The sequence below is a fragment of the Anomaloglossus baeobatrachus genome, chromosome 3, assembly GCF_048569485.1.
Source record: "Anomaloglossus baeobatrachus isolate aAnoBae1 chromosome 3, aAnoBae1.hap1, whole genome shotgun sequence".
NCBI lineage: Eukaryota > Metazoa > Chordata > Amphibia > Anura > Aromobatidae > Anomaloglossus > Anomaloglossus baeobatrachus.
The window spans coordinates 326,124,925-326,151,277 of NC_134355.1; the positions used below are offsets into that span (position 1 = coordinate 326,124,925).

At 46.8% G+C, this 26,353-nt stretch overlaps 1 protein-coding gene across 2 annotated transcripts in view; it reads left to right on the top strand.

Moving 5' to 3' along the window:
• Positions 1–26,353, top strand: part of WASF1 (WASP family member 1) — a 223,208-nt gene that overhangs the window by 190,167 nt on the left and 6,688 nt on the right. For both annotated transcript variants that reach the window (XM_075340055.1, XM_075340056.1), the window contains exons 5-8: positions 1–63; positions 346–515; positions 14,124–14,300; positions 18,337–18,971. The exon at positions 1–63 is cut by the window's left edge and continues 55 nt beyond it. In XM_075340055.1, coding sequence (XP_075196170.1) covers positions 1–63; positions 346–515; positions 14,124–14,300; positions 18,337–18,971 — 1,045 coding nt within the window. The remainder of the gene's footprint in view (positions 64–345; positions 516–14,123; positions 14,301–18,336; positions 18,972–26,353) is intronic.

Genomic DNA, 26,353 nt, shown 5'->3' on the forward strand with positions numbered 1-26,353 from the left:
TTGTGGAAAGAGAAAATGATACAGGACACAGAGGACAAACGGAAAGAAAAGAGAAAGCAGAAGGTATGATGTCTTTATTACCACCTAAATAGGTTGGAACAGTAGACCATGTGTTCGGATCCGGCATGAATGCCGTTTTTACCAGCAGCCCTCTGCTATCGCCAATAGAGAAGACTTTCCCAGAAATAGGGTTTAGAAAAGATGGATCTCCAGGATAAAATCTAATTAGTAGGTGTCCATTTGAGCCTACCCCTTTTAGTAGGAATCATTAAGTTTTGTTAATAAAGGCACTAGTTGTGTTTTTTTTCTTTTTTGCATCATAATTACGATTGGTATATTTTTCAGCAAAAGAATATTGACCGTCCACACGAGCCTGAGAAAGTGCCTCGAGCTCCACATGACAGACGTCGCGAGTGGCAGAAGTTGGCTCTCGGTCAAGAACTGGCTGAAGACGACTTAGATTTACACAAGCATATAGAAATTGTTAATGGTCCAGCCTCCCATTTTGAAACAAGGTGTGTTACATTACTATCAATGAGCTAGTTTTGTGTGTTTTTTTTTTTTTTGTTTTTTTGCCACGTGAATGGTGTTGTATGTGGGTTAAGTATCTGGAATCATATTCACAATTCCTTCCGCAGTTACACAGTGAGGAGGAGACATGTTTTAGTACATTCACTGAGTAACCCATTACACTAAATGTAGCAGTATACCTCTTTTCAATTATAACTTGAAGAATTTTTCACCCATTTACTAATTGCCATACTTGTTAGCTGCTATGGCCTGAGTAAATAAGTACTCTGTGCAAAGCTCATATTACTCACATAGTAGCATGAAAGAAACCCACCATACAGTACCCATATTACCTTCGGGAGGACCAAGAAAATGTTATCATGGACACCAAATACCCCCCAACAGAATCAGCTACTGTAGTGCAGCTCAACCCAACATATTTCAATAGTGCAGCACAAAACGAGTACCACAGCGCTGCACAAAATACCTCCCCAACAGCATCACATGCCACAATGCAGCACATACAGTTGAAACGAGAAGTTTCCATACACTAAAAAGACACATATGCATGTTTTTTCCCTCTATCTGACACGAAATTAGAATAAATCTTTCCTTTTTTAGGTCAATTATGAACCAAAATTATTTACATTTGCCAAATGCGATAATAATGAGTGAGCGAGTCAAAATTTTCCATCCATTTCATTAGTATTTGGTACCATTGCCCTTTAAACTGTATGACTTGGGTCAAACGTTTTGGATATCTTTACACAATCTGCTCACAATAGTTGGTAGGAATTTGGGCCCATTCCTCCTGACAGAACTGGTGTAACAGCCATGTATGTAGGTCCCTCGCTCACACCTGCCTTTTCAGCTTTGCCTATAAAGTTTCAATAAGATTGAGATCAAGGCTTTGTGATGGCCGCTCCAAAACATTGACTTTGTTATCCTTAAGCCGTTTTGTAACCAGTTTGGCAGTATACTTCGGGTCATTGTTCATTTGGAACACGCATTTATAATAATAATATGATAATAACATTTCTGCCCAAGCTTTTAAGTTCATGGCTCATGTCTTGAGATGTTGCTTCAGTATTGCCACATAATCTTTTTTCTTCATGATGCCATAGATTTTGTGATGTGCACCAGTCTCTCCTGCAGGAAATTAACCCGACATCATGATGCTGTGTATGTAAATTTCTGGTCTCAACTGTAATAAATTCACAGAAGCACCAAATACCACAATACAAAGTGAAAATACCTCCCCCGAGACCGGGTGAGCGCCACCGCCAAGGGCCAAATACCCGATGGGCCAGCACCTGCGGGCAACAGAGGGCTCCTCTGGCAGCTCAATGCTGGGGAGCGGGCTACCACTGCTTAGGCAGGGGGGCAGAAACACAAACATCCAGAGGTGCACGGGAAAAGGGGCCACCATCAACCCCACAGGGGACATTAGCAGCCGGCCGCGGGGACCGACCACTACCGAACTTTGGTTTACCAGTGACTCTGAGTGTGAATCAATCGTGAGTACACCAGTGCCATCCGGGCACGACGCTACACCACGGCACGGCGCCCTGCACCCCGACGACAACATCATCCCTTACAGTCCACCACCCCCACCGGGGCCCCGGGACACACCGCCCCTACCCACGGAGGGGCTAACATCTCAGCTGTGGCTGCAACACGGATCCCGGACGAGCCCGCCATCACTTCAGCCGCAGCGGTGGTGCATCCCCCGTCACCACGACCCGTGGGTGGCGTCACGACCCGTTACACAACCACCAACCCCCCACCGCCTCCCCTTAACAAGAGCGACGTGGCCCCTGGTCCGGAGGCGCTCGTGCCACCGAGAACCCGAGCCCGGACCTCGAGCGGCTCGGCCCGAGCAAGCGGAGGAAGCGGCTGGGCCCCTCTCAGGGCGGTACACGTATACTCTTTCTGGCGTCATGAACAGGATTCGGACAGTCCACTTACCTGTGGAAAGTGCGCCTTAGAAGTGTTCATCAGCAGCATCCTGCCAAAAAAGTTGAAGTCCCGCCATCTTGGCGCGAAAGTTTCCCGCTCGAGTCGTCTTCCCTAAGCAGTGAAGGCGCGAAAAGTGAAGCCCCGCCCCGAAGGAGGAGTGCTAAGAGAAAACCAAGGGGGAGGCAGGCGAGAAGGCTGCCTGATGTAACCGAGAAGATAAAAAGGCAGGGACTCCAGGACCCTGCATCCGTTCCGTTCCTGGACCCACACTGTGCAGCATGACGACTCCCGTCCCGCGTCCCGAAACCCCGGAGCCCGCGCAAGGAACAGCGGCGTGGGTGAAGGCCCGGACGGCGGAGATGGGTCGCTGCCTCCAGCACCAGGTAAGCTTCCTGGTGGAGCACTGGGCGGCGGAGATGGGGGAGATAGTGGCTGCTGTGCGGGCCCGTGATAGAATGACTGTGTTGGCAGGGTGGGGAGGCGACCCACGTCCCTATGCCCTTGAGGGGTAGGCCATCGCGGCTGAGGGGCTCAGTCTGCTGTTGCCCGCCATACCACCTCCCTCCTCCATGGCCCGCAACAGTGGTTGCTGCTCCTCCACCCGTATCCCCACCCCCAACATCGGTGGCGGAGTACGTTCCGGGCGCTCATGGGAAGTTACTGGGGCAGGCAGGCCTGGACCTGCAATGGAACCCGGCCGCGCAGAGCCCGTTGCCGGAGGGGACCCGTTACCGGACTGCACCTGAACCAGAGGCGATGCCGAAGGCCCCGGAAGTGGCCGCGCCCAGAGGTACCCAGGCTCCAGCAACCCGCTCGGCCAAGAAGGCCCTGAAGGCAAAACAAGCCGCTCCAGGGTCGCGGGCCTCAGCTGAGGTTCCGCGGGGAGGCAGCTGCAGGGCAGCAGAGCCAGCCGCGACACAGCGGCGCTCCCCTCCGAGGGTGTCGATAGTGGTCGACACTGGGGAGCGCCGGCTGGACCAGATCACCACTGATGCAGACCCTGGGCATGTAAACCCACCGTATTGGGAGCGGCAGCCCAGCCAGTTGAGCCGGGAGATTGCGGCCAGAGAAAGAAAGAGAGAGGAGGTGCTGGCCCGTACCATTGAGGGGAAGGAGCACCTAAGGAGCGCTGGGTACGGGGCCCCACCCACCGGGGCCAGGTCCGACGATTTAACAAGGAGAAGGGCTGGGGATTCTTATACGACCCCGGTCTGGAAACGGAAGTGTTCTGTTCCCGGCGGGATGTAAATGGCCATTTCCTGTTCGGGCACCCTGACCGTGACCTCCTGCCCGGCGATTTGGTGCACTACACCCGGCACCAAGGGGAGAGGGGCTGGTTTGCCCTAGATGTCCAGAGTGGCAGACAGCCCCCTCCTCCACCGTGCAGCCCTGAAGTAGAGGTGGAAGAGGAGTTCCCCGTTGATGAGTATAGCCGGTAGCCGTTGCTGCTAAAAAGGACCCGTCCCCGTTGGGACTTGTGTGTTGTTGAAAACCCCTGTTGCGTGAGTTACTGCTCATAGACAAGGCCGTGGACTTGCCGGCCACCCGAAAACTTCTGGGCTTGTAAATATTGCCCTATCTGCCCCCCTTTGACATGCCTTCCCGTTCCGTTGGCCTCCGGAGAGGCAGATTGGAGGAAGGACCCGCAGCAGAGCAGGCTGGGGTCCGGTCACCACCGGGACCGGTGACCATCCTCCGGGGAGCCCTTGACAACTGCCGGGTGCGCTGCACTGTACCCGTTCCCGCCTGGGTGACCTGCCGTGTTCCTGTTTCCGGACTGGGGAAAAGGGGTGCTGCCCATTTCTTAGGGGCAGCATCAAGGCTAGGTTGTTTGGGTGGGAAAGGCGGAAGGACATGAACCCGTTCCCGTTTAATAACATTTGAAACGTTAAAGTTTAATGCCTCCCGTTAAGGGAAGACCTTCAGTAACCATAGTTTATATTAATGTTATTATGTTTGTAAGTGTTTTCCCGTTTTTGCAGTTGAAAAATAAAAATAAACCGGAGTGGATCGGGCAGCCCGCGGACTGTCTGCATTAAACAAAGGGGGTATGTGACGCCCTGGACGCCAGGGGTCACAGGTAATAACATCTACCACATACACACATACCCCCATCCCCTGTGAGGTCACACACATGTCACCCGAAAGGGAGACCTGATGCCTCCCTCAGGGCAAGTAGAGCACACCAGGTGGGCGGAGTCAGGCGGAAAGACACGCCCACCGAGGAGACTACCGTCCTGGGGCAGGAAGTTCAAACAGAACAGTTTTGGGTTGACAGTGAGTGGTAGAGGAGTAGCTGTCAGGGAGCTGTCAGGTAGGAGCCTGGGCCTCTTAGAGAACGTCAGGCAGGCAGGCAGTGGTGGCCGTCTGCAGGAGTACCGGTACAGCAACCGGCGGAACCGTACGGACCGGGCCTGGGTTGGAGCCCGTCGGTCCCGAACCGGGGAGTCAACCGTGTACCGGAGCACCAACAGGAGGGTACTCAGACCCCGTCCTAGCTTAGAAGCCACTGAGTATAGGCAAATTGACTGATTGCTGGCCGGACCTCACAGGTTCATCCACACCCAAAGTCCCGAAAGAAGGCAAAAGCCCACCGAGACCGGGTGAGCGCCACCGCCAAGGGCCAAACACCCGACGGGCCAGCGCCTGCGGGCAACCGAGGGCTCCTCCAGCAGCTCAACGCCGGGGAGCGGGCTACCACTGCTTAGGCAGGGGGGCAGAAACACAAACATCCAGAGGTGCACGGGAAAAGGGGCCACCATCAACCCCACAGGGGACATTAGCAGCCGGCCGCGGGGACCGACCACTACCGAACTTTGGTTTACCAGTGACTCTGAGTGTGAATCAATCGTGAGTACACCAGTGCCATCCGGGCACGACGCTACACCGCGGCACGGCGCCCTGCACCCCGACGACAACATCATCCCTTACAGTCCACCACCCCCACCGGGGCCCCGGGACACACCGCTCCTACCCATGGAGGGGCTAACATCTCAGCTGTGGCCGCAACACCGATCCCGGACGAGCCCGCCATCACTTCAGCCGCAGAGGTGGTGCATCCCCCGTCACCACGACCCATGGGTGGCATCACGACCCGTTACACAACCACCAACCCCCCCACCGCCTCCGCTTAACAAGAGCGACGTGGCCCCTGGTCCGGAGGCGCTCGTGCCACCGAGAACCTGAGCGGCTTGGCCCAAGCAAGCGGAGGAAGAGGCCAGGCCCCTCTCAGGGCAGTACAGAATCATATCTACTATATATAGGGACCTACTGCATACATATTTGCTTGATCACCCTGTAAACACTAGGACTAAATGGGAGGCAGAGATAGACGGGATCACTGATTAGGTATGGGATAGTGTTTTGGAATACATACCGAAATTATCAATGAGTGAACCAGCAAGATTATCCCACCTCTACGTGGTGCATAGGGCATATAGATCCCCGCTAATTATGTGTAAAATGGGATTGAGGAGTAACTCCGACTGTCCTAGATATAATGGAGAAGGTGCCGGCATTTTACACATGATGTGGACGTGCCCCAGATTGGCACCCTTTTGGATAACTGTTCTTAATAGAATAGAAAGCGCTTATAGATGTAAACTTCCCAGACAACCCCTGGTATGTCTTTTAGGTTACGTGGAAGAAATTAGAGTAGACAACAATTTTAAAATGGTGATAGCCAGACTGTTGTATGCGGCAAGGAAAGTATTTGCCAAACACTGGATGCAGGGGGACCCACCGACTAGAGGGGAATTTGTCGCATATGTTAATCATATTGTTCGAATGGAGACAAGTGTATATGGGAAAAGGAAACAACTTGCACTTTTTGATAGATTGTGGAATCCGTGGTTGCAATATTGATAAATATTAGAGTTGGGAGATGTTGGACTAGGGGCAGTGATAGTTAGTTCTATACATTCCAATATATGCTATTGAAGGGTTAAAATGTAAGATCTTTGATATTGATATGGGCAGGGCCGTATTTGGGGTTTTTGCTGCCCTAGGCACTGTCAGTGGTGCCACCCCCTTCTGATCAGTCAGATTAAGGGTATGTGCACACAGCATTTTGTTTTCAGACAGATCCGCGCTGTAACCCGCCCAAAAACCCCAAACTCTAAATATTAAAGAAATGAACTCATACACTGCAATGTAAACGACTTACTGTCCATATGTTCAGTCTTTGGAGTTTTTTGAGCGCGTCAGGTTTCCTCAGACATGAAGCGGCTGACAGTGACCGGTCCATTATATGGCGGCTGCTGCTTGGATGCCGCTTACTATTCATTTAAAAAATAAGTAAAATCCAGTAGCTAAAAGATGTTGGAAAAAACAACCAAGAAGCAACAGCAAAAAAAAAATATATATATATATATTTGCTACAGGATAAAATGATGACTGTCCTGAAGCGTATTCTGTCTGAATAATTCTTATTCCGGGGGTTCACAGACATCTACAAGACGTGTGCACATTCCCTGATAGAGCCCAGAGCCTTCAGATAGTAGTTAAGACCTGCATATACATTAACCTAAAGTATTCTAAACCCGCCAATATCGACGGGTTCTGCTGACAGCCCAATGTGCATGGGGCTCTAACTTCTGATTGTCGGGGGGAATAAGGATCCAGCATGTCCGATTACGGAGTGTAGATCCTATTATCCTCTAAATGATAAGCTGCTGCCGGAGATGTCCAGCAGCGGCTCTAATAAAGAACACAGAAACACTTGGCAGAATGAGTGCTCCTGTATATGGGAGAGCTGAGCAAGATAGCTGCCGGCCTAAAAATCAGACTATATAGTGTATGGGGGCTTTAGTCTCTTATTTATTAGGCTGACAGACATGCAGATAGCTGTATTTTTAGTCCAGCTTGCTGACCTTATGTTTTAGGATCAAGACTGATAAGGTAAAGATTACAACAGCTACATGTTCTATCACCAGAACCATCATCAGTACAGTAATACATAACTAAAACCACCCTAAATACAAGAATACATAACCAAAACCACAGTTAGTAGTTCTGTTGATGTATTACTGTACTATCAATACAGTAATATCACCCAAACCACCCTAAATACAATAATACATCACCAAACCCACCCTAAAGACAATAATACATTGCCAAACCCACCCTAAAGACAATAAGGCATCACCAAAACCACCATCAGTACATGAATACATTGCCAACTTCGTACAGCAATCAAGTGCAGTGTCAGGTTAGACCCATATACATATGTATTCCATTAACGTACAACTCTCAGTATGTCCTTAACAATGGTAAGGAGATGCTGGTAGTTGTTACCAGCCATCATTAGACTGTAAACCATATAAGAACCACAATACTGATTAGTCCCAGGCAGTAGACTTAACTTTTGGAGGAGATCTTATATGTTTAGGTCCATTAATTCTGAGATTAGTAGGGCAGAGGTGGGCTCAGTAGGGAGAAGGGGCATCATGGGGTGGGACTTGAGACCCCCACCAATTTCTCAAAAGACCTCTTAAGTGCACAGCTCAGGAGACAGGACTATGAAATTTTACTCCCGGAATCCATTCTGTCTGCATGTTCTGGTTCTCGGAAAAACCCGGGGCCACGGTAGTCGGACCCCCAGTGATTGGAAAGTTATTCCCCATGCCAAGGATAGGGGGTAAGTTTCCAATGTGAGAGAACCCCTTTAAAGCATTGACTGATTCCAGCAATGTATCACTTACTGAGCTGTGTGCTGTCATTTTCTCTGCTGCAGATCTTGCAGTTATACAGAGCTCATGAATATGCTGGACTACCTGCAGCACACCAAGATTAAGGAAAACAGAGCAGTGCATATGGGCTTCATTAGGAGTGAAAGGCAACAACTTCAATAGGTATGCACAAATAAGAAGAAACAGAATTCTTTAAATTTGCCTAAGTATCTGTATATCCTATGGTCAATAATTAGCGATAATAAAACTTTGTGCACTATAGCGTTTATTAGACACAAGGTCCATGGGATATAGAATATAATAAAACACAGGACAGGATTTGACAATGACAGGCGAATAATCCCCATGTGGGGCCACATGCGATCTCCCCCTGTTGGTAAGCTCCCTGTACTGCGATCTCCCCCTGTTGGTAAGCTCCCTGTACTGCGATCTCCCCCTGTTGGTAAGCTCCCTGTACTGCGATCTCCCCCTGTTGGTAAGCTCCCTGTACTGCGATCTCCCCCTGTTGGTAAGCTCCCTGTACTGCGATCTCCCCCTGTTGGTAAGCTCCCTGTACTGCGATCTCCCCCTGTTGGTAAGCTCCCTGTACTGCGATCTCCCCCTGTTGGTAAGCTCCCTGTATTGCGATCTCCCCCTGTTGGTAAGCTCCCTGTATTGCGATCTCCCCCTGTTGGTAAGCTCCCTGTACTGCGATCTCCCCCTGTTGGTAAGCTCCCTGTACTGCGATCTCCCCCTGTTGGTAAGCTCCCTGTACTGCGATCTCCCCCTGTTGGTAAGCTCCCTGTACTGCGATCTCCCCCTGTTGGTAAGCTCCCTGTACTGCGATCTCCCCCTGTTGGTAAGCTCCCTGTACTGCGATCTCCCCCTGTTGGTAAGCTCCCTGTACTGCGATCTCCCCCTGTTGGTAAGCTCCCTGTACTGCGATATCCCCCTGTTGGTAAGCTCCCTGTACTGCGATCTCCCCCTGTTGGTAAGCTCCCTGTACTGCGATCTCCCCCTGTTGGTAAGCTCCCTGTACTGCGATCTCCCCCTGTTGGTAAGCTCCCTGTATTGCGATCTCCCCCTGTTGGTAAGCTCCCTGTACTGCGATCTCCCCCTGTTGGTAAGCTCCCTGTACTGCGATCTCCCCCTGTTGGTAAGCTCCCTGTATTGCGATCTCCCCCTGTTGGTAAGCTCCCTGTACTGCGATCTCCCCCTGTTGGTAAGCTCCCTGTACTGCGATCTCCCCCTGTTGGTAAGCTCCCTGTATTGCGATCTCCCCCTGTTGGTAAGCTCCCTGTACTGCGATCTCCCCCTGTTGGTAAGCTCCCTGTACTGCGATCTCCCCCTGTTGGTAAGCTCCCTGTACTGCGATCTCCCCCTGTTCGTAAGCTCCCTGTACTGCGATCTCCCCCTGTTGGTAAGCTCCCTGTACTGCGATCTCCCCCTGTTGGTAAGCTCCCTGTACTGCGATCTCCCCCTGTTGGTAAGCTCCCTGTACTGCGATCTCCCCCTGTTGGTACGCTCCCTGTATTGCGATCTCCCCCTGTTGGTAAGCTCCCTGTACTGCGATCTCCCCCTGTTGGTACGCTCCCTGTACTGCGATCTCCCCCTGTTGGTACGCTCCCTGTACTGCGATCTCCCCCTGTTGGTAAGCTCCCTGTACTGCGATCTCCCCCTGTTGGTAAGCTCCCTGTACTGCGATCTCCCCCTGTTGGTACGCTCCCTGTACTGCGATCTCCCCCTGTTGGTAAGCTCCCTGTACTGCGATCTCCCCCTGTTGGTAAGCTCCCTGTACTGCGATCTCCCCCTGTTGGTAAGCTCCCTGTACTGCGATCTCCCCCTGTTGGTAAGCTCCCTGTACTGCGATCTCCCCCTGTTGGTACGCTCCCTGTACTGCGATCTCCCCCTGTTGGTAAGCTCCCTGTACTGCGATCTCCCCCTGTTGTTAAGCTCCATGTACTGCGATCTCCCCCTGTTGGTAAGCTCCCTGTACTGCGATCTCCCCCTGTTGGTACGCTCCCTGTACTGCGATCTCCCCCTGTTGGTAAGCTCCCTGTACTGCGATCTCCCCCTGTTGTTAAGCTCCCTGTACTGCGATCTCCCCCTGTTGGTAAGCTCCCTGTATTGCGATCTCCCCCTGTTGGTAAGCTCCCTGTACTGCGATCTCCCCCTGTTGGTAAGCTCCCTGTACTGCGATCTCCCCCTGTTGGTAAGCTCCCTGTATTGCGATCTCCCCCTGTTGGTACGCTCCCTGTACTGCGATCTCCCCCTGTTGGTAAGCTCCCTGTACTGCGATCTCCCCCTGTTGTTAAGCTCCCTGTACTGCGATCTCCCCCTGTTGGTAAGCTCCCTGTATTGCGATCTCCCCCTGTTGGTAAGCTCCCTGTACTGCGATCTCCCCCTGTTGGTAAGCTCCCTGTACTGCGATCTCCCCCTGTTGGTACGCTCCCTGTACTGCGATCTCCCCCTGTTGGTAAGCTCCAGTACTGCGATCTCCCCCTGTTGGTAAGCTCCCTGTACTGCGATCTCCCCCTGTTGGTAAGCTCCCTGTACTGCTAGCCAGTGCTGTTGTAGGTCTCCATGGCTCACTGTTTTTTCTAGCCTGTGATTATCTGACTCTGGTCAGTACACTGCTGTAAGTAAAGGCTGGTCGGTGTTTCATGTATAAGCTTGGTTCTAGCACTCAGCACTTTGTATATCAGGGAGACAGTATATGAATGACCCTGCATGTGGCCCCACATGGGGATTATTCGCCTGTCATTGTCAAATCCTGTCCTGTGTTTTATTATATTCTATACCCCATGTACCTTGTGTCTTAAGAAAACTTTTTATGTGCACTATAGCGTTTATTATCGCTAATTATTGACCATGGGATATACAGATACTTAGGCAAATTTAAAGACTTCTGTTTCTTCTTATTTGTGCATACCTATTGAAGTTGTTGCCTTTCACTCCTAATGAAGCCCATATGCACTGCTCTGTTTTCCTTAATCTTGGTGTGCTGCAGGTAGTGCAGCATATTGATGAGCTCTCTATAACTGCAAGATCTGCAGCAGAGAAAATGACAGCACACAGCTCAGTAAGTGACACATTGCTGGAATCAGTCAATGCTTTAAAGGGATTTTCTCACATTGGAAGCTTACCCCCTATCCTTGGGATGGGGAATAACTTTCCAATCGCTGGGGGTCCGACTACCGTGGCCCCGAGTTTTTCCGAGAACCAGAACATGCAGACAGAATGGATTCCGGGAGTAAAATTTTTCTGCAGCACACCAAGTAGTCCTGAAATGATAACTACTGCTGATTAAACAGCGATTTTATAAAAACTACACTAAGCAGCCCAGTAAGTGATAACACTGGAATCAGGATCTCTGCCCCTACATTATGCTGCTCTCAAATTAGGTGGCAAAAACCTGGTGACAGACTCATAATTCTCACTAAAGAGTAACCACCCTAACTAAGCCCAAGTCTGTGCCCAAGAATAAATAATTGCCCATCACTGAGCTCACAGCACAAAGAATGACCACACACCGTGTCACTTACAGTATACAGCCTCCACATTCTCTCTTATAACATTTCCACTACACTGCCCCCTCACATGAAAACCCCACTGTCCTCCCCACTGAATTATACCCTCCAGACCTTCCTCACTTATGAACTATGACCTCCACTGTCCCCACCTCTCCGTGCAGCCCCCACTTAACTGTCCCCCTCATGATGTCCCCTCTCTATAATGAACCTTCTGCTTTGCATTCTGTATACCGAGCCCTCCCAGGCTCCTAACTGAGCGCTCCCCATGCTGCCCCTTCTCCATATCAAGCCCCCTCCATACCAAGCACACCATGGTTCTCCTTCCATACCGAGCACCCCCCATGCTTCCCCATTCTCCATACCATGCCTCCCCCCATGCTACCCCATTCTCCATACCATGCCTCTCATTCTCAATACTGCAACTCCCATTTGCTATACTGTCCACCACCCTCATTTTCCCTCCCCCCCCCATTTTCCCATTCTGCTCTATCCCCCATGCTGCGCCCCCACATCATGCTCCATCCTCCATGTTGCACCCCCACACGATGCTTCATCCCCCCATCCTCCATGTTGCACACCCACATCATGCTCCATCCTCCATGTTGCACCCCCACATCATGCTTCATCCCCCCATCCTCCATGTTGCACACCCACATCATGCTCCATCCTCCATGTTGTGCCCCCACATCATGCTTCGTGCCCCCCCATCCTCCATGTTGTGCCCCCACATCATGCTTCGTGCCCCCCCCATCCTCCATGTTGTGCCGCCACATCATGCTTCATCCCCCCCATGTTGTGCCCCCACATCATGCTTCACCCCCCCATCCTCCATGTTGTGCCCCCACATCATGCTTCATCCCCCCCATCCTCCATGTTGTGCCCCCACATCATGCTTCATCCTCCCCATCCTCCATGTTGTGCCCCCACATCATGCTTCATCCCCCCCATCCTCCATGTTGTGCCCCCACATCATGCTTCATCCTCCCCATCCTCCATGTTGTGCCCCCACATCATGCTTCATCCCCCCCATCCTCCATGTTGTGCCCCCACACCATGCTTCATCCCCCCACCATCCTCCATGTTGCGCCCCCACATCATGCTTCATCCCCCCCATCCTCCATGTTGTGCCCCCACATCATGCTTCATCCCCCCATCCTCCATGTTGTGACCCCACATCATGCTTCATCCCCCCCATCCTCCATGTTGTGCCCCCACACCATGCTTCATCCCCCCACCATCCTCCATGTTGCGCCCCCACATCATGCTTCGTCCCCCCACCTTCCTCCATGTTGCGCCCCCACATCATGCTTCGGCCCCCCCATCCTCCATGTTGAGCCCCCACATCATGTTCCGTCCCCCCCATCCTCCATGTTGCGCCCCCACATCATGTTCCATCCCCTCATCCTCCATGTTGCGCTCCACATCATGTTCCATCCCCCCATCCTCCATGTTGCGCCCCCACATCATGTTCCATCCCCCCATCCTCCATGTTGCGCCCCCACATCATGTTCCATCCCCCCCATCCTCCATATTGCGCCCCCACATCATGTTACATCCCCCCATCCTCCATGTTGTGCCCCCACATCATGTTCCATCCCCTCATCCTCCATGTTGCGCCCCCACATCATGTTCCATCCCCTCATCCTTTATGTTGTGCGCCCCCCCCTCCCCCCCGGGTTGCTTGTTCGGCGCTGTCTTCGGCTGTAAAGCGCTTTCCTGCTCCAGGCTGCATCTCCCGTTCTCCACGGTGGCGGGGGCGGCAGGATCTGACATCTTGCTCGGCGGCGGTTCCATCTCCCGTCGTCCTCTGCGCGGCGCTGCCTCACGCTGCTGTGACCTCTGCACAGTGAGCGCACAGCAGCACGTCGGGGCGGGGAGCTGATTTCAGCTCCTCTTACCCCGGAAGTGCCAGCACGCTCACAATTTCATGTATAGTCGCGTGTTATAGACGTGACTATAAATGACTGCGGCGCCCCCTCCCTCCTCCAAAAAGGCGCCGGATTTAATAAAGAGTTTGGAGGAGGGAGGAAGATTTAAAAAAAAAAAAAATGTAAAGTTTTGGTGTGGGCGCCGCCCCCTGGAAGGCGCCGACCCAGGCACGTGCCCTCAAGTGCCTAATGGCAAATACGGCCCTGGATATGGGTAATATGTACGGCGAGAGGGGAGGGGATGTTAGGGAGGGAAAGTTTATAGTTCTGCTCGTTATTGCTGAAAATATAAACACATGTTTTGTATACTTGGTGAAAAATAAAAATTTATCTGATTAAAAAAAATAACATACATTACATTACCCATTTACATATACAGATTTTTCTCTTTTGGTTTTCATTTCACTGATTCTCTCTGCATTATTTAATCTATTATTATTATTGTTATTTATTATTAGAAAAGTGTTCTAGTAAGTCGTGAGTTATTGTTATCACTAACTGATTAATATCTATTCTTTCAACAGACCACAAGCTTATGGGGAGACTGCCGACGGGCCCTTCTCACTTGCTGCACTTCCTTATAGCCAGATGAATGATCTTCTGAACAGAGTTGAAGACCGGGTATTAGTGAGACCCCATGAGCCACCGCCACCTCCGCCAATGCATGCTGCTGGAGATGGAAAAGCCATGCCTGCTATCAGGTACTGGTACTTTATTTTGGATAATATTGGTTAATACAAAACTGCTGAAGGATCTTTCTTTTTTTTTGACCAAGGACAGAAACCTACTCTGTTTGCTGCCATCTCAGTAGGGGCAGCATATTTTGCCAAGTAAAAAAAGCCACGTAAATAAGTAGTGATATTTTTGCGCATTTCTTATGACCCCATTGTTTAACCCCTTAATGATCGCATGCAGTAATCTTACGTCCTAGCGGTCATAGTGTTAATCCCCACCTGCTGCTGCGGGCAAGGATCCTCGCACTTGTCATTTGATTTGTACAGCTGACATGTATGCCTCGCAGGTATGAGTGGAATCGCTATTCACCCGTACCTGTTAACCCCTTAAATGGCGCTGTCAAGATGTGACAGTGCCATTTTAACGGCGATCGTGGTAATCGCATACTCACAGGCCGACACCAGAAGTCATTACTTAATCGCACATAGTAGCACAGGGTCATTTGATGACTCCTGTAGCTCACAAGACTCAGGTCCTGTAACCAGCAGCAGAGTACTGCAGGTTACAAGACATGATGATTTCTCCCGATCTGAGCGGTGCTGCTCTGATCGGGAGAAACAAATGAATGATCAGACTGCTGTCTCCTAAGGGGGCTAGTAAAATAAAAAAAAAAGTTTTAAAAACAAGTTTTGAAAAATTAAAAACAAAAAAACCCCTAAAAGTTCAAATCACCCCCCCTTTCACCCCATTGAAAATTAAAGGGTTAAAAAAATATACACATTTGGTATAGCTGCATTCAGAAATTCCCGATCTATCAAAATATAAAATCAATCAATCTGATTGGTAAACTGCATAGCGCCAAAAAAATTCTGAACAACAAAATTACCTTTTTGGTCACCGCAAATTTTGCGCAAAATGCAATAACAGGTGATCAAAACGTAGCATCTGCACAAAAATGGTACCGTTAAAAACATCAGCCCGAGATGCAAAAAATAAGCCGTCACTGAGCCATAGATCCCGAAAAATGAGAATGCTACAATAAAATGGCACAAAATGGCGCAAAACGTACACCATTTTTTTCGGACAAACTTCTGATTTTTTTTAACACGTTAAATAAAAGTAAACCTATTCATAATTGGTGTCTACGAACTCGCACCGACCTCAGGCATCACACCAACACATCAGTTTATCTCGAAAACCATAGTGCAATCGCACTTTTCTTGCAATTTTTCCGCATTTAGAATTTTTTTGCCGTTTTCTAGTTCACTATATGGTAAAACACATGCTTTCATTTAAAAGTACAACTCGTCCCGCAAAAAACGAGCCCTCAAAATGACCAGATTGACTGAAAAATAAAAAAGTTACGTCTCTCAGAAGAAGGAAAGCAGAAAAAAAAACGGAAAGCAGAAAATCGTCTGGTCGTGAAGGGGTTAATAGTTGATAGTAGAAAGTTAAAGTTCATTCTGCTTACCCCTCAATAATCCATAGGTCGTACGAAATATTGCCCAGTCGCGGTGCCTGGAATCGACCAGGCAGTCTGTCCTATTAGCGTTTAGAGCATAGAAATGCTACCCAGAACCTGTCCAAGGGTGATAAATATAAAACCACTTACCTATTTCAACAATTACAATCCAGTAGTACTGAAAAACGCATGTGGAGACTGCAATAAAACATTATAGAATACCAATTAGGCTAGGTTCACACACTGCGTTTTTTTGACGCTGCGTTTTTGTGCGTTTTTTGCGGCAAAAACCGCACAAAAACGCACCCGCGTCAAAAAAACACGGCAAAAAACGCACGCGATTTGGTGCAGTTTTTTTTGCTGCGTTTTGCTGTGTTTTTGCTCACTGCGTCTTTATGCGTTTTTTATCAGTGAACAAAAAAAAAAAAGGTCTGATGTAATTTCCTTCTTCAATGTGTTCTTCATTCTCCACTAGTGTATGCAGAAGAGCAGACAGCTGCAGAACTACAAGGCTCAGCATACTCCATCCAATAGTGTATGCAGGAGAGCAGACAGCAGCTGCAGAACTACAAGGCTCAGCATGCTCCATCCAGGGCTGTATGCTTGAGGGAGAGTCAGGGGGAGCAGACCTACAAGGCTCAGCATCCTCCATCCAATAGTGTATGCAGGAGAGCAGACAGCAGCTATCGAACTACAAGGCTCAGCATCCTCCATCCAATAGTGTATGCAGGAGAGCAGACAGCAGCTGTCGAATTACAAGGCTCAGCATCCTCCTTCCAGGGCTGTATGCAGGAGTTCTTTGCCCCCCCCCAAACAAAAAAAATGACGTGGGCTTCGCCATATTTTTGTATGCTAGCCGGGTACAGCAGGCAGGTACGGGCTGCCCCCAACCCCCAGCTTCCTATTTGTACCCGGCTGGGAACCAAAAATATAGGGAAGCCCTTTTTTTTTTTAATTATTTCATGAATTTCATGAAATAATTTAAAAAAAAAAATGACATGAGCTTCGCCCAATTTTTGAGTCCAGCCGGGTACAACTAGGCAGCTGGGGATTGGAATCCACAGTGCAGGGTGCCCATGCTTTCTGGGCACCCCCGCTGTGAATTGCAGTCCCGCAGCCACCCCAGAAAATGGCGCTTTCATAGAAGCACCTTCTTCTGGCGCTGTATCCAACTCTTCCAGCTGCCCTGATGCCGGGTGGCTCGCTGGGTAATAATGGGGTTGGGGCTAGCTGTATAGCTGGCCCTAAGCCCGAAATTCATGGTGTCACGCCAATATTAAACATGGCCACCATGAATTTCTAGTAAAGATAAAAAAAAAAACACAACACACAGAAAAATATTTTTATTAGAAATAACACACAATACAATTAGTGACTCCATATTTATTGAAATAAAGAACCCCCCTCCACAGTAATCCTGGGTCAGGGTCCCGCGCCGTCCAATCCAGATCCAATATCATCTGATCGGTTTGCTGGAAGGCAAAGCGATCAGATGATGTGTCAGGTTTTCTAGGGGCTGAATCACATCACACATCAGCTGATTGTATAAAAGCCGTTTATACAATCAGCAGATGCATCGGTGCAAAAAAAAAAAAAAATACTCACTTATGTGCTGATTACCGGCAGCTCCTGCAGCGATAGGGCGGGAGTCTGATCCTGTCCGATCGCTGCAGCAGCTGCCGGTAATCAGGGATGAAGTCTCCTGACGCATCCGCTGATAACTTAAACCGGCCGGGCGCCCGCGTCACCGCGATACTTACGATCACCTGATGCGTCAGGTGACTGCATCAGGTGATCCATCGCCAGGTCCTGCATCCATCGGAGATGTCCCGACCGTCTGCATACAGCTGGAGCTGGGGTGGCGATACCGTGAGAGGAGATGGGGGCGGGCATGGCACCGGGAGGCTGCAGACAGGTGAGTATGAATTTTTTTTTTTTCTACTGTTCACTTTTGTTTTCGCAGCCGCTTCCACCTCCCGCCCAGACATGGCGCCGCACGGCAGCATACTTGCACAGGACTGGAGGTGGAAGCGGCGGTGACTGTACCGGGAGGATTCACGTTTCTGTATTTACTGACAGAAGGAATCCTCTTCCTGTACATGTCACTTTACTACCCACCTCCTGCGTTTATAGCTGCGTTTTTGGTCTTAAAAACGCACCAAAACGCAGCTATTTGCGTTTCTCATTGCGTCTTTCAACATCCCATTGCACTCAATGGATGAAAAGCGCAGTGAAAAACGCGGGAATAATTGACATGCTGCGTTTTTGTGGCACCACAAAAACGCAGCTGAAAAAAAAAGCTGTGTGCAGACAGCAAAAATGAAAACTCATAGACTTTGCTGGGGAAGAAAAGTCATGCAGTTTTCTGAGCAAAAACGCACCCGAAAACTGCGCAAAAACGCCGCGAAAAACGCACTGTGTGAACTTACCCTTAAGGTGACCACAGGCAAATGAATATCTTGTCCAGTGTGACCAGACACGCAGAGCTGTTTCCTGACATTCGTTCTTGCTGAATTTATGTCCTGCGTTGTACTATACAGTATGGCATTACATTGGTAAATGTTTTATTGAAATCCTTTTATATTCTTTCCCTTTTCTAGTGCCACACAAGGATTGTCTGAAAACCGACCACAGTCTCCAGCCATGGGTAGAACGCCAGTGTTTGTGAGCCCCTCTCCGCCACCGCCACCACCTCCTCTCCCACCACCTCCTCCACCTCTTCCATCTGCCCTTTCTGCTTCCTCTCTGCGATCATCAATATCCTCCACTCCTCCACCACCAGTTCCTCCACCTCCCCCACCACCTACTGCTAATTTGCAAACTACTGTTGTGCCACCCCCACCAACTCCTTTGCAGATAGCACCTGGAGTACTTCACCCAGCCCCACCACCTGTAGCGCCACCCCTTGTACAGCCCTCTCCACCAGTATCCCGCCCTGCTCAAGTATCTGAATCTGCACCACTTCCCCAAACTGAGGCACAGGGTCTTCCACCACCTCCTCCACCTCCTCCTTTACCTCCTTCTGGGATGCGACCTTCCTCTCCAGTTGCAGTTGCACCCCTCTCGCATGCTCCAGCTGGTCTACACCCTCTTGCTTCCATTGTACCTGGTTCTCATGCTCCTCTTCTACCCCCATCCCCTCCATCTCAAGTTGCGCCTGAGCCTAAGAGACACCCATCAAATCTCCCAGTTATCAGTGATGCTAGAAGTGTTCTGCTGGAAGCAATACGAAAAGGTAAAGTTATTTTTGTATTTTTGTAAAAAAACTTTGATATATGTGATTTTCTCCTATCTCTTAAACATAAAATTTAGCATCTGTACTTTTGGCCTTAGAAGGAATACTCTTGAAGCTTCAGTCACTGCCCCTACATCATGTTGCTCTCAGATGTCATAGTAAAAACCTGTGACAGATTCTCAGATTCTCATGAGATTCTATGAGGACGGAAGTTGGGAGGTGCTATAGTATCAGAGGGAGGAGCTATAGAGCTCCGCCTCCTCCCTTATCTATCTACGTAGAATCTTATCAGAAACAGTCGCCATCTCCTATCTCAGTAATGGGAAAGTCTTAACTGAATACAGATTTTAGCTCAGAATTGAGAATTTTGATAATGACTGACCAATTCTAGCAGAGAAAGAAGCAGATTTGTCTGATAAGATCAAGTACAATGTTGCTTATTTGCATGTGCACTATTAATTTAGGAAATAAAAATTAAATGAGTGTTCCACTTTAACCTCTTCACTACTTTATGAGGTAATAACTGGAACGCTTCAACGGATCTCAGTGATTCTGAGAATGTTATATCGTGACATATTGTACTTAATGTTACTGGTAAAATTAGGATTTTTTTTGCATCCAATTGTTGCTCTCTTAGGTCACCAAGCTATAGGAAACCTTTTAGAACATTTTAGGAGCATGGTTTAAAATGCTTCTGTCAGTGCAGCACTGACATATATAATGTATTCAGTGCTGGTGCATTGCAACACATTATATAAACTATCAAATAAAAGTTTAGGTCGCTTATAGGGACAAAGTAAAAAAAAAAAAATGAAAAAAAAAGTAAAAAATATCTTTAAAAAAATCAGAAAATAACAAAAAAAAAATAATGTATACACCAATAAATATATTTATGCCATTCCTTATCCACCCCAACCCCCTCCCCCCCCCCCAAAAAAAAAAAGTACAGAAATTTTGGTATTGCTGTGGCCGGAACATCCTGATCTATAAAACTGTCACACTAGTTAACCCCTTCAGTGAACACCATGAAAAATAAAAAGCATTGCAAATACAATATCTTTTTATCATACAGCTGACAAAAAAGTTGATTAAAACGACATTAAAAAGGCACATATTAATAAAAATGGTACAGCTGAAAACTTCATCTTGTCCTGCAAAAGAAGCCATACAGTTCCATCACCAAAAAAAATAGAGAAGCTATAGCTCTCAGAATACAGCAATGCAAAAGCTATTTCTTTGAAATATAATACATAAACAATATAAATGTAGTATCACTGTAATGGTACTGACCCGAAAAATAAAGCTGTCATTACTTTTATGACACAGTGAACAAAGTAAAAGAAAACAATTCCTGAATTCCTGTTTCTTCTTGATTCTGCCTCTTAAAAAGTGGAATAGAAAGCGATCAAAAAATATTGTGGCCCAAAATAATACCAATAGAAACTACAACTCATCTTGCTAAAACAAGCCCTCACATGACTGTTCACAGAAAAATAAAAAACCTTTAGCCTTCAAAATACAGTGATGCAAAAAAACCTTTTTTTTTGTAAAAAAGCATTTTTTTAGTGTGATAGTAGCCAAACCTAAACACTATATATATCGGGTATCGCTGTAATCTTACTGACCTGAGGAATAAAGCCGCCCTATCACTTATACCGCAATGTGAACGGTGTTAAAAATAGTAATAAAGCCAAGTGTTCATGTGTGATTTGTTTATTCTGCCTCCCAAAGATCGCAGTAAGGCGCGGCTCATATATTTCCTGTGCTGTATGCTGAGCACTTACATTGGGGATTATGTGTATATCTTGGAAAAACGTGTTTCAGACAAAATTCCCAATGGAAAGTTCAGGTAGAGGGAGTCACTTTGAACTTCTTCCTGGCCTGTGGTTCTTCGGTGTTCATCCTTTTACTCATCTGGTTTGGCGTGTAGTCAACAACCGTTTTGTGCACCTTCACCTTTCAAAAGATAAACACCACTAAAGAGAGGCTGAATAGAGTCCAGAGTAACTTTGCTGTTTCATGATAGTGAATGGATCTTTTGGAAGTTTTACCTGAATCCCGTATTTCGGAGATGTAGATGGAAACCTTGACATAAGCATAGTATAAATATGAACTGATCTAAAATGTTCTGTACCCCAAATTGCCACAGAGTAGCATTTAACTCAATTCACAAAAAACAAGTCCCCACTCAGGTCTGTCATCTGTTAACGGAATTATAGGGGACTTCCACGAGAAGGTCCTGGAAAAGTGCTATAGCTCTCCCTCAAAAAGAAATCCAGCAAAATCTGCACTCAGAAGTCCAAATGCCCCCTTCTTTCTGAGCACCACAATATGTTTAAACTACACTTAACGTCCACATGTTTGACATTGTTGTAGCGAGGAAAGTCCACCTAATTTACAAGGTGTATGTCTCCAGCAGCACGAGCTGGACACAATGTATGGGCACTGCAATGTACTTGGCACTATAAGGGATAATTTGCAATTTTTAATTCTGCAGCATTCACTGCGTTTGACTTCATAGATGTTTTCAGTTTGTAAAATGTGGTCACTTGTTCGAGATTTCTGCTGTTCTGGCGCCTCTGGGTGGGTCACTGCCAATGTGACATGGCACCCGCAAACCATTCCATCTAAATCTGAACTCCAATATGGCGTACCTTCCCTTCATTTAGTACTGTGCCTCAAAAGTAGTTTTCGTCCACATAAGGGGTATCGAATTTCTCAAGGGGAATTGAACAACAATTTGTAAGGTGCATTATCTCCTGTTACCCTTGTGAAATCAAAAGATTTGGGACTAAAGCAACATTTTTGTGGTAACATTTATTTTTTCATTTTCACAGGTTAATGTTATAAAATTTTGTGAAATAAATATCATCTGAGAAACCCTACTTGAAAAAAATGAGTATTTATAAGGAAACTCACAAACATATAATATCGAAAGACAAAAATGGAGTCCTATTCCAAAGTGTGAAAGAATAAAAATAAATTTTATTGACAAAAAGCGATTAAAATGCATAAATCCATATAAGTAAACAAAGGGAAAGAACCGTGCAGGAGAAAGGACAAGCATATACTAGGGGATACGGTAAGGATTAGTATAGGAGCATGGATCAATTAAATAAGAATATTGCACAATGCCCGTAACAGTGGCTGGTAAATAGATGCAATCAATTAAGTCTCAAATACACACTATTGCACTATGCCCAAAGGCTAGGAGAAGGCTACAATAATAAGTAATCAAAGATACATATACAAGGGTATATAGCCACTCCAGCTATGGATAATGAAGGAACAACAAATCCCAAACTCTAGGGCACCAGGGTAAGTGGTGACCAAAATTTATAAATCATGTGGGCACAAATAGAGTATTAACCCTTTCACGACCGGCCGATTTTTCGCTTTCCGTTTTTTTTTTTCGCCATTCTTTTTCTGAGAGACGTAACTTTTTTATTTTTCAGTCAATATGGTCATGTGAGGGCTCATTTTTTGCGGAACGAGCTGTACTTTTAAATGAAACCATCAGTTTTACCATATTGTGTACTAGAAAATGGCAAAAAAATTCCAAATGCTGAAAAATTGCAAAAAAAGTGCGATAGCACTATGGTTTTTGAGATATTTTATTCACTGTGTTCACTATATGGTAAAACTGATGTGTGGGTGTGATGCCTCAGGTCAGTGCGAGTTCGTAGACACCAAACATGTATAGGTTTACTTTTATATAAGGGGTTAAAAAAAAATCGGAAGTTTGTCCGAAAAAAGTGGCGCACGTTTTACGCCATATTCCGTGACCCGTAGCGTTCTCATTTTTCGGGATCTTAGGCTCAATGACGGCTTATTTTTTGCGTCTCGAGCTGACGTTTTTAACGGTACCATTTTTGCGCAGATGCTACGTTTTGATCGCCTCTTATTGCATTTTGCGCAAAAGTTGTGGCGACAAAAAAACGTCGTTTTGGCGTTTGGAATTTTTTTGCCGCTACGCCGTTTACTGATCAGATTAATTGATTTTATATTTTGATAGATCGGGCGTTTCTGAACGCGGCGATACCAAATGTGTGTATATTTTTTATTTTTTTAACCCTTTAATTTTTAATGGGGCGAATGGGGGGTGATTTGAACTTTTAGGTTTTTTTGTTTTTTTTTAATTTTTTAAAACTTTTTTTTTTACTTTTTTTTTTTATTTTACTAGTCCCCCTAGGGGGCTATAGCAATCAGCAATCCGATCGCTGATCGCTATCTGCTGATCACAGCTGGAAGGCTGTAAACAGCAGATACGCTGTCTTTCTCTTTTGCTGTGCCCCGGGCACAGCGAAAGTGAAACCAATTCATGTGTAGTACAGGAGTCATCACATGACCCTGTACTACCATGACAACTATCGGGAGTCACGTGATCGCGTCACGTGACTTCCGGTTTCGGCGGTAAGTAAAACTTTACCGCGATTGCGCTTATAATGGCGCTGTCATGTATTGACAGCGCCATTATAAGGGGTTAATCGGCACGAGCAGATAACGATTCTGCTCGTGCCTAGCAGGCACACATCTCAGCTGTGAAAATCAGCTGAGATGTGTGCCGATCGCGGCATGCTGCCGCCGGAGGACCGCGGGCAGTAAGATTATGTCCTTTAGGACGTAATTTTACGGCCCGCGGTCTGACAGACTGCACAGGTTTAAGAGTGGAAAACAGACCCGGCATAGATGTGTAAGGAAACAGTGTAATACCAACCGCTAGAGGGCAAATCACCGTGTGCAAAAAGGTAGAAATGCCTTTGGGCATAGTGCAATAGTGTGTATTTGAGACTTAATTAATTGCATCTTTGCATCTATTTACCAGCCACTATTACGGGCATTGTGCAATACTCTTATTGAATTGATCCTTGCTCCTATACTAATCCTTACCGTATCCCCTAGTATATCCTTTCTCCTGCATGGTTCTTTCCCTATGTTTACTTATATGGATTTATGCATTTTAATCGATTTTGTCAATAAAATTTTTTATTCTTTTCACACGCTAATAACATTTTGTGAAGCACCAGGGGGTTCAAGGTGCTCACCAAACATCCTGATAAATTACTTGAGGGGTCTAGATTCCAAAATGGGATCAGTTGTGAGAGGGTTCCATTGTTTAGGCACTCTCCAAACGTGACATAGCATTCGCTATTGATTCCAGCCAATTTTGCGTTCAAAAAGTGAAATGGTGCTCCTTCCCTTTTGAGCGCCCAAATTCTAGTCTTCTACCACATATATGGTACTGGCGTACTCAGGAGAAATTGCACAACAAATTGTATGGCGCATTTTCTCCTGTCACCCTTGTGAAAATGAAAGATTTTGGGCTAAAGCTACATTTTTGTGGTACAAAATTAATTTTTTTCATTTTCACCACTCAACTGTGATACCCCATTTGTGAAGCACCATTTGACTTTTGGAATGCAAAAGCAGATGCCAAGTCGTGTTTGTATAGCCCCTGAAGTGTCTAAACAGTGGAAATCCGCCACAAGTGATTCTACTTTGGAGACTAGGCCCCTCAAGGAAGTTATCTACATGTTTGATGAGCATGAGATCAAAATCATCCGACACATCATTGGCACTCATATATGGAAACTCCAAACGTATAGACAATCAAAAAAGTGCAGATGTCCTCTTTCCTGCATTTTATCTCCCCCTGTAACAATGTTCTGTGTACATTTTATGAATATTTAACAATAAAAAATATACATTTTATATTAAAAAAATTGGAATATGACTCCGTTGTTTTTGATTATCTATATATTTGAGGAGCACCTTGAATCCCCAGAGGCTTCACAGAATTTTATAATGTTGAGCTGTGAAAATAAAAAAAAAATCACATTTTCCTCACAAAAATGTTTTTACCCCAAAATGTTCATTTTCAGAAGGGTGAGAAGAAACAATTAACTGTACAATTTGTTGTGCAAGTTTTCCTGAGTACACAATACCCAATATGTGGAGGAAAACTACTGTTTGGCCACACAGCAGGGCTTGGAAGGGACGGAGTGTTATTCAAGCACAGATTTGGCAGGCACTATGTCACATTTGAAGAGCTGAAATGGTGCTAAAAGAGCAGAAACCTCCCACATGTGACCCCATTTTGAAAATTACACCTCTTGAAGAATTTGTCCATAGGTGAATTGAGCATTTTAATCCCACAGATGATTCAAAGAATTGTGTAACATTGAGGCTGCAGAAATCAAAAATGTAATTTTTTTCCACTAAAATGAGGTTTTTGGTGTTTAATTTTCAAAGGGGCTATTCGGGGGAAATGGAACACATTATTTGTTGCACAATTTTTTCTGAGTTTGCCAATATCCTATATGTGGTTAGAAACTACTTTTCAGGCACAGTGCAAAGCTCAGAAGAGTAGGAGCGCCATAGTGAAATGCTGATTTTGCTGGAATGGTCATGTCACATTGGCAGAGCCGCCGAGGTGGTAGGACATCAAACCCTTTATAAGGGACCACATTTTACAAACTGCACCATTCAGTGAATACATCTAGTGATACAGTGAGCATATTGACACAACAAGGTGTGTCCAATAATTTTATACTATTCTGTGGTGAAGAGCTAATAATTGCATTTTTAGCACTAAAATACTGTTTTAGCCCCAGAATTTATATTTTCACATGGGTAAATGGCTAAAAAGGTACCTAAAATTTGTTATACATTTTCTGCTGACTGTGGCAATACCCCATATAAGGTTGTACAGTACTGTTTACCACATGGCAGGGTTCAGGAGGAAAGGAGCGCTATTTGACTTTTGTGGAGCAGATTTTTCTAGAATAGTTTGCAGATGCCATTTGTAGAGCCCCTGATGTGCCAAAAGAGTGGAAACCCCCTCAAGTGACCCCTGATTAGAATTTACACCCCTCTGGGAATTCATCTTTGGGTATAGTGACTATTTTAAAGTTATGGGTGTTTTCCAGAAACAAATACGCAGTGGAAGTTGCAGAGCGAACATTACAAATCTGCCATTGTAGTGTCCAATTGTAGCACCAATAGATTGTATCCAGCTTGTGCTTTTGGGACCATGCATGTGTAAAATAACTTCTTCACTGAGCACTTATATAGGGGTTTCCACCTAAATATTTGAAACACATAATTCAGATGAAGGCCATGACAAATCCATTAACTAGTGAGGCAAGCAGTGTTAGGGTGGTGTCACACACAGCGACGACGACAACGACGTCGCTGCTACGTCACCATTTTCTGTGACGTTGCAGCGATGTCCCGTCGCTGTCGCTGTGTGTGACATCCAGCAACGACCTGGCCCCTGCTGTGAGGTCGCCGGTCGTTGCTGAATGTCCAGCTTCATTTTTTGGTCGTCTCTCTCCCGCTGTGACGCACACATCGTTGTGTGTGACAGCGAGAGAGCGACG